The sequence below is a fragment of the Dipodomys merriami genome, unplaced genomic scaffold (genome assembly GCF_024711535.1).
Source record: "Dipodomys merriami isolate MVZ:Mamm:240054 unplaced genomic scaffold, mDipMer1.0.p SCAF_7, whole genome shotgun sequence".
NCBI classification, from domain to species: Eukaryota; Metazoa; Chordata; class Mammalia; order Rodentia; family Heteromyidae; genus Dipodomys; species Dipodomys merriami.
The window spans coordinates 40179770-40194236 of NW_027206290.1; the positions used below are offsets into that span (position 1 = coordinate 40179770).

A 14467-nucleotide genomic window follows, 5' to 3' on the forward strand; every position below is an offset into this window, starting at 1 on the left:
TGCCACTTGGAGACCTCTGGCTTTTTTTTGTTGGTAATGGGTCTTGAACTCTGGGCCTAGGCCCTGTCCCTGAGCTATTCAGTGCAAGGCTATCACTTTACTACTTGAGCCACAGCGCCACTTCGTTTTCTGGTGGTTAATTGGAGATAAGAATCTCATGGACTTTCCTGCTTGGGCTGGCTTTGAATCATGACCCTCAGATCTCAGCCTCCTAAGTAGCTAGAATTACAGGTGTGCGCCACCTGTAATTCTATTAGTTAATTGGAGACAAATTTCATGGAATTGACTTTTCCTGCTCTGGCTGGCTTTGAACCAGGATCCTCAAATTTCAGCCTCCTGAGTAGGCAGGATTACAGGTGTGAGTTGCTGGTATCCAGCTTAGCTAATATGATTTTAACTTTTACTTACCAGTAAGCAAAGACACAAAAAGAGACAGTGGCAAAAGTAGTAGGGAGAAACGAATCATCAGGTCCTTGGATTTGTTCACACCTCCTCCACAAATCAAGAGACACTGAACCAAACACAACTTATGCCTGGAGAACTCTAAGGACTCAAGTGATGGAGTCTTGAGAAATGCTCTTTCCTCATGAGTGCTAACACATGCATGCCTTTTGAGTAAGGAGATGGCAAGGTAACCCACAACTATTGGAAAGAGATGCAAGACTGTCTTCTTGTTTCCCCACCCAGGAGAGATCTCGTGTCGATCTTAACAAATTGAACTGCCAATTGAACTACATACATCCCCACTTCCAGCTTTGGTGGTTAATTACAGACAAGAGTCTCAGACTTTTCTGCCTGGGCTGGCTTTGAACTACAATCCTTACATCTCAGCATCCCAGCAGTCCTTCCATCAAAGCAGTAAAATTCTAAGTGCTATGCTTTGCTAATGCTTTCTATATTTTTGATCACATGCATTTCTACATTCTTGGGCCCCGACAATTCTCTAAAGATCTTCCACAGAAAAGGTATTAACACCAGGATCTGAAACAAACAGTGCACCCAGTCAGTGTACATTGGTTCTATATATTTTGAGGAACACTGATTAAATACACAAAGGAAGCATGCAACGTTTAAGTGATGATGTCAACAATGTTGATGGCCTGTGTAATGGAGATTCCAAGTCCTTCGGGAAACTGAAGATGTTCAAAAAGTTGCTCCCCAGTATCCAGTAACAACACTCTAAAAATGACCATTTCCGTTTGATACAAATATACAAATTTAAAATGTGTGCAGTTCAGAACAGCCTACCAGTTCTTTAGATTGCTGGTGGCCAGAAAATATATAGTCAATAAAAAAATACCAGAGAGGAGGGGACAAAAGGCTCTCTGGATCTGTACAGCAAAATGAACAGCACTTCCACAGGGAGCGATTCATGGCAGAAGTGGGCTCCTTGGCCTCAAGAAGCAGTGAACGATGGTGGGTCACAAATCTGGTGATGGAGGGTAAGATGTGTAATAAGGCCCGTTTTCCTGTGGAGAGAAGAAAAGACAAAGCAAATGAGGTGATAGCAAGGCAAATTCAAGTGGGAATGTGTGGGAATGTGACCTGAGCCAGGAGACAGCGTGTGAAACTCCCAGCCTATGCCTGGCACCAAGCAGGCCTGCAGCTAGGACAGCAGTTTCTTCGGGGCAATAAGGGCTGATGATGCCTGAGGGACAGAACTTGTTGAGTATTTCGTATGCTATTTCCTGGCTCCATTTACCCCTCATATACCTGTAGTGCCGCAGATAGGTAACATTTTCATTACACAAGAGGAAAGTGAAGATCTCACAGAGACTATCAGTGATCATCCTGTAAACTCATGGAGGCAGTAATCTGTCAAGTCTGGTTTCAAATCCAAATCAATTTGAAAATACTCAAATCTTTCTTTTGTTAGAGTGTGCTGTTTTACTCTGTGCTGAAACTTTTTGTGGCGCTGGTGATCAAACCCAAAGCTTGGGCATGATAAGTAGGTGTCCCATGGATCTTTTTTTTTTTTTTAGTTTTGTTTTGTGTGCCAATACTAGGGCTTAAAATCAGAGCCTGGGTGTTTTCCCTTAGCTTTTTTGCTCTACCACTTTTGCCACACTTCCATTTCTGGCTTCTTATTGATTGGAGACAAGAGTCTCTCAGAAGGGGCTGGGAAGGTGGCTCAGTGGTAGAGTGCTTGCCTTGCATGCATGAGACCCTGGGTTCAATTCCTTAGCACCACATAAGCAGAAAAAGCCAGAAGTGATGCTGTGGCTCAAGTGGTAGAGCAGTAGCCTTGAGCTGAAGAGCTGAGGACAATGCCCAGGCCCAGAGTCCAGGCCCCATGACTGGCAAAAAAAGTCTCTCAGCTTTGTCTTGGAACCATGATCCTCAGATCTCAGATTCCTAAGAAGTGAGGATCACAAGCAGAAGCCTGGGATTTTTCTTTTTAAGAGTCTTGTATGAAGGTTAGGATGTCCTTGAATTAATAATATAGCCTCATCTGGCCTCAAACTCTAGATCTGTCTCCCAAGTGCTGGGATTATGTGTGTACCACCACGCCCATTTGGAATTTTAATAGTTATGAAACAGCAACAAAATTATCTATGAAGAATCTAATAACTATAACTGTTTTGACAGAAATGAGTTTTCATGACATGCTTGAGTTGCAAGGCTTGTAAAAATTAAAGTTCTTAGGGAATTTAGTTCCAGATCAAGATGGAGCCCTAAATGCCAAAATTCACATCAAATTTGGAAGGCAACTAATCAATCCAATGCAAGGAAAACTTTTTGTTCCTTGCTTTGATTAATCATAACACAAATCAAGATAGTTAATTTCATGGTCCAAGGACCTTAGATTAGATTTATGAGACAAAAGACTGGCTTCTCATTTTTAAGGGAAGAATTTCCTTGCCAATTTTTTTTTCCTGCAGTAAGTCATAAACAGAAGATGCTTAGATTTAACGTGAGACAGTAGTAAAGAATGTGAGGTAGGATGAAAATAGATTATAGTCTATTTACCTATTATGGGTAGTGCATATACTACTCATGTACACCTGCCCATGTACATGTATTGGGCACAGGAGGAAATGAGATACTGTGTATGCAAGTGTCTGAGTGAGAGGCTGACCAGTCATCAGAGTAGATGCTCTGGAGCAGAAACTGATTTTGACTCCTAGCACAGGAAAACAAGAGCAGATTAGGAAAATCAACTTCCTGCTAATCAGACCAGGTATGTGGATATATGTATAGAATTTAAATAAATTCTAGAACTGGCTACATTCCTAGAAAGACATGAGAAAAATTCTCAATTTTAGCACTACCCCTTAATAAGATCTACAGAGCAAAGTGGACTATACAATGACACGAAACAGAGCTTCCCCTAATCTCACACTGAACACGAGACTGTCAGCAGTCAGCTTCTTCCCTACTTCTGGAAACAATCATCGCAGCTGAGGAACTGATTCCAGGGGAATATGCACACTGTCTTCTCTGACCTTATTTATAAGAACGCTGACTAACCCTTTCCTGACAGGGCCTCAGCATTATTTTATCTAGACAGAGAAGAATTAGCTTTTAATTATCTTCAAAGATAGAAATTCCAAATTCTTTAGATTTCTTCAAGTTGTATGAAATTGGCTGCCAAGTCACATAAATCTCAGAAATGAAATTTTTCTAAGGTCACTGAAATTTGCCACCAGTTATCACTTTACTCTTTTACCAAAAACAAAGTTAGTATGTGTAAGGCATAGTCCAGCATGGATAAAAAAAGAGAAATGGTTAGATAAGCCTGTCATCAGATTTGAAGCACTATTTAATTTTTATGTTCTTATGTCTGTATGTAGCAGAAAGGTAACACACTTAAAGTAACAACCACGTGGTACAGTTATAGTTCTGTATTTCTAGAAAACAGTCTTGAACTCAGAGCCTGATACACTTGCCTGACTTTTTTACTCAAGGCTGGCACTCTACCATTTGAGCCACAGTTCTACTTCCAGCCTTTTGCTGGTTAATTAAGAAATAAGTCTCAAAGACTTTTCTGCCTAGGTTGGTATCAAACCAGATCTCAGCTTTCTGAGTAGCTAGAATTACAGGCATGAGACACTGGTGTCCAACTAAGAATAATTTACAAATTATGAATTGTAATTGATAAATTGTCTTCTAAATTTCTGGCATCATATTTCCTACTAGTTTTTTTTTTTTTTGTTTGGTCCGGTCGTGGGGCCTGAACTCTGGGCCTCGGCACTGTCCCTTAGCTCTTCAGCTCAAGGCTAGCGCTCTACCACTTGAGCCACAGCGCCACTTCTGGCTTTTTTCTTTTTGCTTATGTGGTGCTGAGGAATCGAACCCAGGGCCTCAGGCATGCAAGGCAAGTGCTCTACCACTGAGCCATCTTCAGCCCTTCCTACTAGCTTTTTAAGCATTAAGAAAACAGTTTAAAGGCCTAACAATAAGGCTGTTATTTAAATTCCCATAGAATAAACAATCTTTCCACCCATGACCCAGCTGTTCCAATTATAATTCTCTACAACAGCCAAACACAAAATTTTATTAGCCATTACAATGTAGTAAACATTCCACTCTCACATAAGGACACAGAAATCATAACAGAAGTTGGACAAACATGTTGCAAGATTTCTGGCTATATCCACATTGCATAATAATTATGGTAGAATAATTCATTTCAAATTCAATATAATTTTCAAATACGTTTTGTGGTTCATGAATAAAGATATGTAATCAGCAACAGTTACACAAAGAGCTTGATGAGCTTTAGAGCTTTTGTAGATTATTAAGGTGACAGAGAATTATCACAATGAAATAAGATCTTTGATGCAACTGAAGAAGCCCTTTCATTAGTGCTGAAAAAAATAGATCTACAAATGAATGTACACATTATAGCAGTATTAATATCAGCTGGGGCTCTTAAAAGCATTATACAAGCCTTTAGAAAAATACACCTTTTAGCAAGGTAACAAGTATAGGATAGGTTATTTGATTTATGTTATGTTATGTTTTAGGTTATTTGATTTATTGCAAATGGACATCAATCAATTCTGGCTCTCATGCAGCTGAAAAGTCATTTGATCTAAAGAAAATCAGGCAGTGCTATCTGTCTGAAATGTGATGGAGACTGGCCAGCAAAACAATATGAGATTTAAACTTACAGCAGAAACATCGCTCCCTGATATGTTTATCTGGAGGAAAAAACTGTTGCATCACAGAGACTGTTCCTAGAGTTACTGTAGGAAAAGACTTCAATGGGACTAAAGTACATTGATGTGGAGCTATGCTCCCACACGTGCAGTGCCGTGCTCTGGGGAGCACCCTGCAGGAGCATCCCTCATGAGGGTGAGGGAGAACACCTGGTACTCACCCTGGCATCGTATTCAAGGACAAAGGGAGGAAAGTCGATCTGCTCTGGCGATATTGCAGAAAACAGCTGGTGCAGACTGTCCACATGGTGGATTTTGTCCTTCAGTCCTGAGACAGAAAAGGTGGTAAAGAACCACGTTGATACCTGGTTAAAACAAGGGAAAAATAACGTAAGCCAGTGAAGGTAAAAACAGACACAACTGTAGTTTCCTAGGTCTCTCTTGAGCAGTCAAGTCCGTGACTTGGGACACTGGCATGTGAGAGTGGGGTGGGGTAGAAATGGGAGTGCAAAGGTGGGCTGGGGAGGAAAGACAATTGTTTATAATCTAAGATGCATATTAAGGCAAAGTTTTCTTATTTAATATCTACCATAAAAAAACTGAAAAAAATTAAAGATTTGGGAAAGGACAACTGAGATAGTTTGTGAATACTAAAGATTTTCACCTAATTATTAATGCACATTGGGGTTCTGAGCTCAGAGTATTGCACATATTAAGTAAGGATGCTAGTACCTGAAGCTTTAGCTTATAAGTCTCTCCTATTTCCTACCTTAATGGGATGACAGGCATATCTAACCATGCCTGGAGTATTCTTTGAAGTAGGTTCTTTCTAAATTTTTGTCTCGACTGGGCTTGAACCATGAGCCTCCTAACACTGTGTTTCAAGTAATCGTATAGGAATGAGATATACCTGGCTAGAAATACTCCATTTATGGTTTTGACTTTACTATAAAAATGTTGGGTTTTACTGAAAGTAAGTTTTATTCTCTTATTTTCCTAATCTAGAAATTTATGGAGAGAGAATACAATGGCTTTTACTAGGTAGGGAAAGCAGGTAATAAAAGACCCGAAAGTGCACTGCGTTTAGTAACTCAGATTAATGGTTTTTACAATCTCTGTATTTCATATACCTTATATTCTTCCAGTTTGGTCCAGTATGCCAGCTGAAGCTGTTTTCACCAAACCCATTAATCTGAGTTACTAAACTCAGTGCGCTTTCTGGTCTTTATTACCTGCTTTTCTATTCCTTAGTACTGTATACACAGAAAAAGCTGGAAGTGGTGCTGTGGCTTCAGTGGTAGCCTTGAGCAAAAGCTCAGGGACAGTGCCCAACCCCTGAGTTCAAGCCCCAGGACTGGCAAAAAAACAAAAACAAAAACAAAAAAACAAAACAAAAGAAAAAAACTCCCAAAACAGAGTTTGAGATTTAGATGAGTAAAGTGGGGAAGAAAAAAGACACTAATTGTTGAAGAGAGGCTCTGGAGGAAATAGAAACATTTGGTAGTGAAGAGGAGGAATAAAACGCTTAGATTCAAATTCAGCCTTTGCTGCTTAGTCTAATTCCCCTCCCTGTAAAATGGGATAAGTCTTTATTTCAAAAGATAATGCCTAGGAAGAATGAACACAAGGTGAGTACTCATAGAAATATTAGCTAACACTGGTGCCATCATTACCATGGGAACCAAAGCAGAGGTAGAGGGGTTGTCCTTCATTAGGAAGGAACACAGGGCAGGTCACTATAGTTAAGGTTACAGGTGTTGGTCATCAGTGTCTGGTAGCCAGTGGCTGACAAGACTGTCCACAGATGGCAGCATCACACTACCAAGCCCCAGGACCAGAATTCAGGATCAATTGAAAAGGTAAATTCACAATCACAATGATAGCAACAATTACAATGCTGAAGTGCATAATGTTCTGGCAGGTAAGCAGGTTTAAATTCCAGATTTAGTCCCCAAAGAAAAACACGTACCTTTGAGCGAAATGTTGGGTGAACAAAATAAACAGCCTTCAAATTCCTTTTGTACCTAGTCAAAACAAATAAATAAGAGGGCCGACTTAAGTCACCCCTAAGACATCAGTGAGAATTATAGAAATTAGCTCTTACTTGAATATAAATCTATTCTGACAAAATTGTTTTTTCAAAGCACTTGTTTATATATGGAATTTTAAGTGAACTGTCAAAATTGAGTCAGAGAATGTTTGATTATTTCAACTATTTTATAGAAGACATTAATTGTTCCCACTGGTTGTGACAAAGCCACCTCAAGGTAGGACAAAGTATGCTTGCACTTAATAAAGGCACTGTGATCAGAAACTGGTAGTTTGATGGTCATATTATAGTAGAATCTGCTGTGATGGTTCACTATGAGAGGGGAATGGTATTGCTTACGTAATCCTCAGCCATCTTGAAATGAATGCCACTACTGTCCAATTTGAACTGTAAGTCACTGACTGGCAAGTGTACTGCCACAGAATCAGACTCCTATGCACTTCTCCATCCATACTGCTGAGCATGCCTGAGCATTTTAATAACTGACGAGGAGTTGGAAAGGATTTCAGACAAATAGTAAAAAAACTTTTTTTGGTGTTGGTCCTGAGGCTTGAACCTCGAGCCTGGGATGCTGTCCTGTAGCTTTTTTGCTTAAGGCTGGCACTTTACTATCTGAACCACAGCTCCACTTCCAGATTTTTTGGTTCACTGGAGATGTGCCATATGGACTTTATGGACCTGGCTGGCTTTGAGCCTTCTGAGCAGATAGGATTACGGGTGTGAACCACTGGTTCCTGGCTCAGAATGCCATTTTTATTTAGAAAAGATATGAGTGAGTAATCTAAAGTATCACATATGACCTTGCTGTAGTGGAGTGTCATGTATTTTCCAGTTAAAATACACACTGTTCTACCAAGGGAAATTACTGTTAATCAAAATAACTTTTATTAAGATAGTAATCTGTCACGTCTAAATTCTGTATTTACTGAAGTAAAATACAGAATTTCATGATGTACTTTACCTTTCCAAATATCATTCCTCTACTTTTCAAATGTAAATACCATCTTTCCTAACAAACTCATGGGTTACATTAAAATAAGCAATATTAACATATCAGAAAATTAGAAGGCAATTCTTTGTCATTTTACATACGAAGACTAGTAGTGATCCCCACCTTTCCCAAGGTATTTAAAGTGAGATGAGTACATATAAATTTATATTAATGCAAAGTAAGCTTGAGTTAAGGAAGGCATCCTGTGAATAAAATATCTAATCTATGCAGGACAAAAACCTGTCAGGTGAAATAGTCTTTTATAGGATATTTAAGAGTTTTGCTGTCGCTTAATATCCCCTCCTCCATAATTTGGAAAAACAACTAACTTGACATCAACAACATCGTAGAGCTTCTTTAGGAAGTCAGAGTTGAGGTGATTGTACTCGCTGGTCAGTGTGTGAAAATAGACTAAGACGTACTCCTTCACAGCGATGTGGTCCATGACATGGATGAAATACAGGAGAGCCTGTAAGGAAAAAAAAGAGGAAGAAGAAGTCTGTTTTACAGAGGCTGACAGAAGGGAGAAAACCCCAATATTAACCTAACCTATGACCCAGTCACTGCATATGGCCATATGAAAACGATGAGTACCAAGACTCTTTCCAAACACATCCAGGAAAAAGAATCTTCCCAGAGTTGAGCAATTCTCACAAAGGCCATGGTAAAACCCATAGTTCTGTTCTAAGTGATGGAAGGGATAAATCAGTCTCCTCAGAAATAACTCTTCCTATATCAGAAAATTCTTCATTGATCATAAACTGAAATGTTGAGTTAGAACCCCTTTGTACAAGTTATAAAGATAAAAACAAACAAATCCCCAGAGTTTTAGGTTAACTACCAGACTTCCTTTCTCTAGGAAATGCTAAGAAAATCTTTAGAAGCAGCATTTCTAAACTTCTAGTAATTCTTGGGAGTTTCTCCTTGAATTCAATCAAAATTTTTGCAGCTTCTATTCAGATACAGATTCATATCCTAATGTACCAACTATAGAAGGATATTGTGAGTAGTTCTTCATACAGCTTGCTTTAAGAGCTAATTTTGTTAGCATTTCTAATGCTAATTGGAACAAGTTCTTTTTTTTTTTTTTTGGGTCCGGTCGTGGGGCCTGAACTCTGGGCCTGGGCACTGTCCCTCAGCTCTTCAGCTCAAGGCTAGTGCTCTACCACTTGAGCCACAGCGCCACTTCCGGCTTTTTTCTTTTTGCTTATGTGGTGCTGAGGAATCGAACCCAGGGCCTTGAGCATGCAAGGCAAGCGCTCTACCACTGAGCCACCTTCCCAGCCCTGGAACAAGTTCTGATGGGTGGCATTCTGGAGTTTAGAAAGACCCCAATTTAATTGACCTAGGTTGGCTAGAGAAACACTCCATTATAAGAAATTTAAGAGAAATACTCAAAGTAAAACAGATAAACAACAAGGCAGGGCTGGTATGAGCCAGTGGTTAAGCTGCAGACAATTACAAAGTGGCAGCAAGGAAGGAACTGCTGAAGGGATCACATTAAACAGGCTGTTTTCCAGTTCCTCCTCAGCACGTCCTTGGCATTAACATGGACAAGAGAACAGAGGACAGGGAGGACACTGTGAGAACAATCTGTTTCTAGCTGCTATCTGGCTTGAACTTACACTGTATCTTATTACTCTACATGAAATGATAACATCCACAGTATCAGGAATGCCTTGAAAGTACACACCAAGATCAGCACAGGAGATGAGAATGAACATCGACTACTACGAACACAAAACAAGTGACTGCAAATAGAAATTTTCTGATATACAGAACCTTTTCCTGGCTTACCTTGTCCATATCTATCAGTGTTACAGGAATGTTTCTTCCAACAACCACCATCACTGTGCGACCACAATTATCCACACCTGCAAAGAGAGAGGACACCGGCTCCCACAAACCGTACTCTAAGGCATAGCTTGTTCTGTGCTCTTTATACACATACACACGCACATATACTTAACAGGGTGAAAACCAAAAAGTTTCTCAAATTTCATTGCTGTATTTCCTCTTTCCTTCTCCCCACCCAGCCCCCATCTCTTATTTTAAGCTTATAAGATTCTGGTCACTGCCCTGACTTGAAGATATACTCTCAATGTGTGTGGTGGTCCCAACTATTCAAGAGGCTGGGGTAGGAGAATCATGGCCTGAGGCTGGACTGTGTGCATAAGTGAGACATCCCACCTGAAAAATAAATGAAATTAAGGAGTCCTGGAGGTAGAGTTCAAGTAGTAGAGCCACCTGCCTAGCAAGTAGAAGCCTTGAGTTCAAACCCAGTATTACAGAAAAAGGTAAGATCTGTTACAAGATTTTAGATCACGGTCAACCTGGGATCTTTTGGCTTTTGCATTAGAAAATACTTTTATTTGTTTTTAGCACTGACCAAGCAATTCATTTGTCAATTATTTGGCATTCTTAATTTGTTTGTCTACTGTCCAGTTTCACCTCACTGACATGTGGACTGGACTAAGGTCCTTTTTTTATTTTTATTTTTTTTTGGGTCCGGTCGTGGGGCCTGAACTCTGGGCCTGGGTGCTGTCCCTCAGCTCTTCAGCTCAAGGCTAGCACTCTACCACTTGAGCCACAGCGACTTCTGGCTTTTTTCTTATGTGGTGCTGAGGAAATGAACCCAGGGCCTCAGGCATGCAAGGCAAGCGCTCTACCACTGAGCCACCTTCCCAGCCCCAGGTCCTTTTTTTTAAAAAAATACTTTTTATTGTTATTATAAAGGCAATGCACAGGGGAGGTTACCATTTTATAAGTCATGTGTACGTTTCTTTTTGATCTTCTTACAAATAGCATTTTAAGCTCATCATAACTTTTAATAACATTAGTGACCCAGAAAATATGAAAATTAACTCAAACATGAAAATTAACAAATATTGTCTGAAAAAGAAATATAATAGAGGAAACATGGGAGCAGGAGCTTTTGTTGTTCCCATTATATATTTCTGTAAGGACTAAACTCTGTAATAATAGGCATTAGCATTTTTTTGCCAGTCCTGGGGCTTGAACTCAGGGCCTGGGCACTGTCCCTGAGCTTCTTTTGCTGAAGGCTAGCATTCTACCACTTGAGCCACAGCACTATTTCCAGCTTTTTATGTGGCACTGAGGAATAGAACCCAGGGTATCAAGCATGTTAGGCAAGCACTCTCCCACTAAGCCACATTCCTAGCCCAAGTATTAGCATTTTTTTGGAACATTAAAAAGTTCTTGAAGAAAAAGGTCACTAGGAAGAAATGAAGTTGGCAATTCTAGACCTTAAACTGAAAATATTTAGGTTAGGATATTCCCCCCCCCCTCCTTTTTTTTTTTTTTTTGGTGCTAGTATTGTGGCTTGAATTGTGTTTATTGCTCTCCTTTACCTTTTTCTCTCAAGGCTGGCACTCTACCACTTGAGCTATACCTCCACTTCCAGTTTTTTGGTGGTCAATTGGAGATAAGAGTCTTATGGACTTTCCTGCCTCGGCTGGCTTTGAACCACGATACTCAGAACTCAGCCTCCTGAGTGCCTGGCTGGGATGTTAAGATCCTGATGATGGGTAAAAACTATGTATGTCAGCATAGAAACTTTTTGTTCATAAGTGGAATGGAAGAACTCAAGAAGGAAGTCTCAGAGAGCATGCTGGGTAGGGTGCTGAAAGGTAAGTTCCCACATCCGCAGGCTCACCTGTTTGGTATAAGGCTTTCAGAGAGGCAATATCAGACAGATCCTCAGATCTTGCTTGACATAACCAGCGATTATAACTAGACAAATAAAGAATGCAATCATTATAATGAATTCATGCATATTGCATTTACATATGTAACCCATTGTTCATATCCACAGAACTGATGTCATGTTAAAATGAGAAGCAGTTAAAGAGTCTATAATGTCATGCTAAATCTTCTATTACTGATAAAATAAACATGAGTTACTAAGAAAAGGTGTGTTCATACCACACAAACAATCCTTATGATTAAATGCTATAAATGGCTTACATTTCAGGTCAAAAAAACCCCCACTTTTATACAAAGGGTACTGAAATCAGAAACAATGACCATATGGAATAAACCAGAGGAGAAAAATAAACAAACACAAAAGACAAAAGAACTGTAAACAGTACAGTAAAAAGAAAAAAACCCCCGTCGTTTCCATATTGTGGAGATCATTCTGATTAGCACCATTTTAGGTGGTAATATGTACGTAGCTATTGGGCTATTGTGAGCCTCTATAAGGACTATCCCAGGCATATACAAGTAAGGGAAACCATGGAGCCTATGTTTCTTTGGGTCTGGGTTACTTCATTAATATGATTTTTTCCAAGTCTTTCCATTTCCTTAGAAATGGGGCAGTGTCATTCTTTCTGATGGAAGCATAGAACTCCACTGTGAATATATATCACATTTTCTTGATCCATTCATCTACCGAGCGGCATCTGGGTCGATGCCATATCTTACCTATGGTAAACAATGCTACAATGAACATGGTTGTGCTAACAGCTTTAGTGTGGCCTTGTTTGTGATCATTTGGTTAAATGTCCAGGAGTGGGATTGCTGGGTCTTAGGGGAACTCTATATTTAGTCTTTTGAGGAACCTCCATACTGCTTTCCAGAGTGGCTCAACCAGTATTACATTCCCACCAACAGTGTAGTAGCGTTCTCTTTTGGCCACATCCCCACCAGCATCTGTGATTGCTAGCTTTCTTTTTTTTTTTTTTTTTGTTTTGTTTTTGTTTTTTTGGGGGATCTGGTCGTGGGGCCTGAACTCTGGGCCTGGGCGCTGTCCCTCAGCTCTTCAGCTCAAGGATAGTGCTCTACCACTTGAGCCACAGCGCCACTTCTGGCTTTTTTTTTCTGCTTATGTGGTGCTGAGGAATCGTACCCAGGATCTCATGCATGCAAGGCAAGTGCTCTACCCCTGAGCCACCTTCCCAGCCCCTGATTGCTAGCTTTCTTGAAAATGGCCATTCTAACTGGGGTGAAGTGGAATCTCAATGTAGTTTTGATTTGCATTTCTTGTATGGCCAGAGATGTTGAATATCTCTTCATGTGTTTATTAGCTAGTCTTATTTCCTTTTCAGAGAAGTATCTTCTGAATTCTTTGGCCCACTTATTAATGGGGAGGTTGTTTCTTTGAGGATTTGTTTTTGGGGGGTTTAATTTTTTTGAGCTCTAACTATATTTTTGAAATGAGGCCTTTGTCTGTTGTATAGGTAGTGAAGATCTTCTCCAATCTGTGGGTTTACTATAGATCTTGCTAGCTTTATGTCTTTTGCTATGCAGAAGCTCTGCACTATATTGCAATCCCATTTACCTTGCTTTCCTTTGATTTGTTGTGTCTTTGGATTTTGGTACCTTTGTCTTATATCTGACTTAGGGAAGTGAAGGGGAATCACAGAAATGGTGGGACAAAGGGTGAACCAATGCAACAGTAACTAGACACTATGATGGAAATGAACTTTTACAATTTGCGGGGAAGGGAGTCAGGGGAAGGGAAAGCAGGACAAAACAAGCGAGCGGGTAACACTGCTTGAAAAGAATTGTACTTATTACCTGACTTATGTAACTGCAACCCTTCTGTACATCACCTTTACAATAAAATTAAATAAAATGTCTAAAACAAGGGCCTCATATCGAAAATATACTTAGAGCTCAAAAAATTAAACCCTTCAAAAACTAATCTTCAAAGAAGCAACCAATTAATAAATGGCCTAAAGACTTAAAAGAGAGACTTTCTAGAAGAACATATAAGAATGGCCAATAGACACGTGAAGATGGCCAACCTCTGGCCATACAAGAAATGCAAATGGAAACTACATTGAGATTCCACCTCACCCCAGTTAGAATGGCCATTATAAAGAAAGCTAACAATCACAGATACAGGTGGGGATGTGGCCAAAAGAGAACGCTAACTACACTGTTGGTGGGAATGTAAACTGTTCAGCCACTCTGGAAAGTAGTATGGAGGTTCCTCAAAGACTAAACATAGAGCTCCCCGAAGACCCAGCAATCGCACTCCTGGGCATTTAACCAAATGATCACAACGAAGGCCACACTAAAGCTGCCAGCACAGTCACATCCATGCTCATTGCAGCATTGTTTACCATAGGTAAGATATGGCATCAACCCAGATGTCACTCAATAGATGAATGGATTAAGAAAATATCATACTCACTCACTCACTCACACACACACACACCACACACACACACACACACACACACACACACACACACACACACACACACACACACACACACACACACACACACACACACACGGAATTCTATGCTTCCATCAGAGAGAATACACTGCCCCATTTGTAAGGAAATG

The 14467-nt window shown here is 40.0% G+C and overlaps 1 protein-coding gene across 4 annotated transcripts in view; it reads right to left on the reverse strand.

The window, feature by feature from the left end:
- Positions 1-1003: 1003 nt before the first annotated feature.
- The window catches only part of Gdap2 (ganglioside induced differentiation associated protein 2), a 38314-nt gene continuing 24850 nt past the window's right edge, over positions 1004-14467 (reverse strand). For all 4 annotated transcript variants that reach the window (XM_070006455.1, XM_070006453.1, XM_070006451.1 and 1 more), the window contains 6 exons: positions 11823-11899; positions 9944-10020; positions 8476-8615; positions 7075-7129; positions 5327-5470; positions 1004-1469 (listed from right to left, as the gene is read on the reverse strand). In XM_070006455.1, coding sequence (XP_069862556.1) covers positions 1422-1469; positions 5327-5470; positions 7075-7129; positions 8476-8615; positions 9944-10020; positions 11823-11899 — 541 coding nt within the window. In that variant the 3' untranslated portion in view covers positions 1004-1421. The remainder of the gene's footprint in view (positions 1470-5326; positions 5471-7074; positions 7130-8475; positions 8616-9943; positions 10021-11822; positions 11900-14467) is intronic.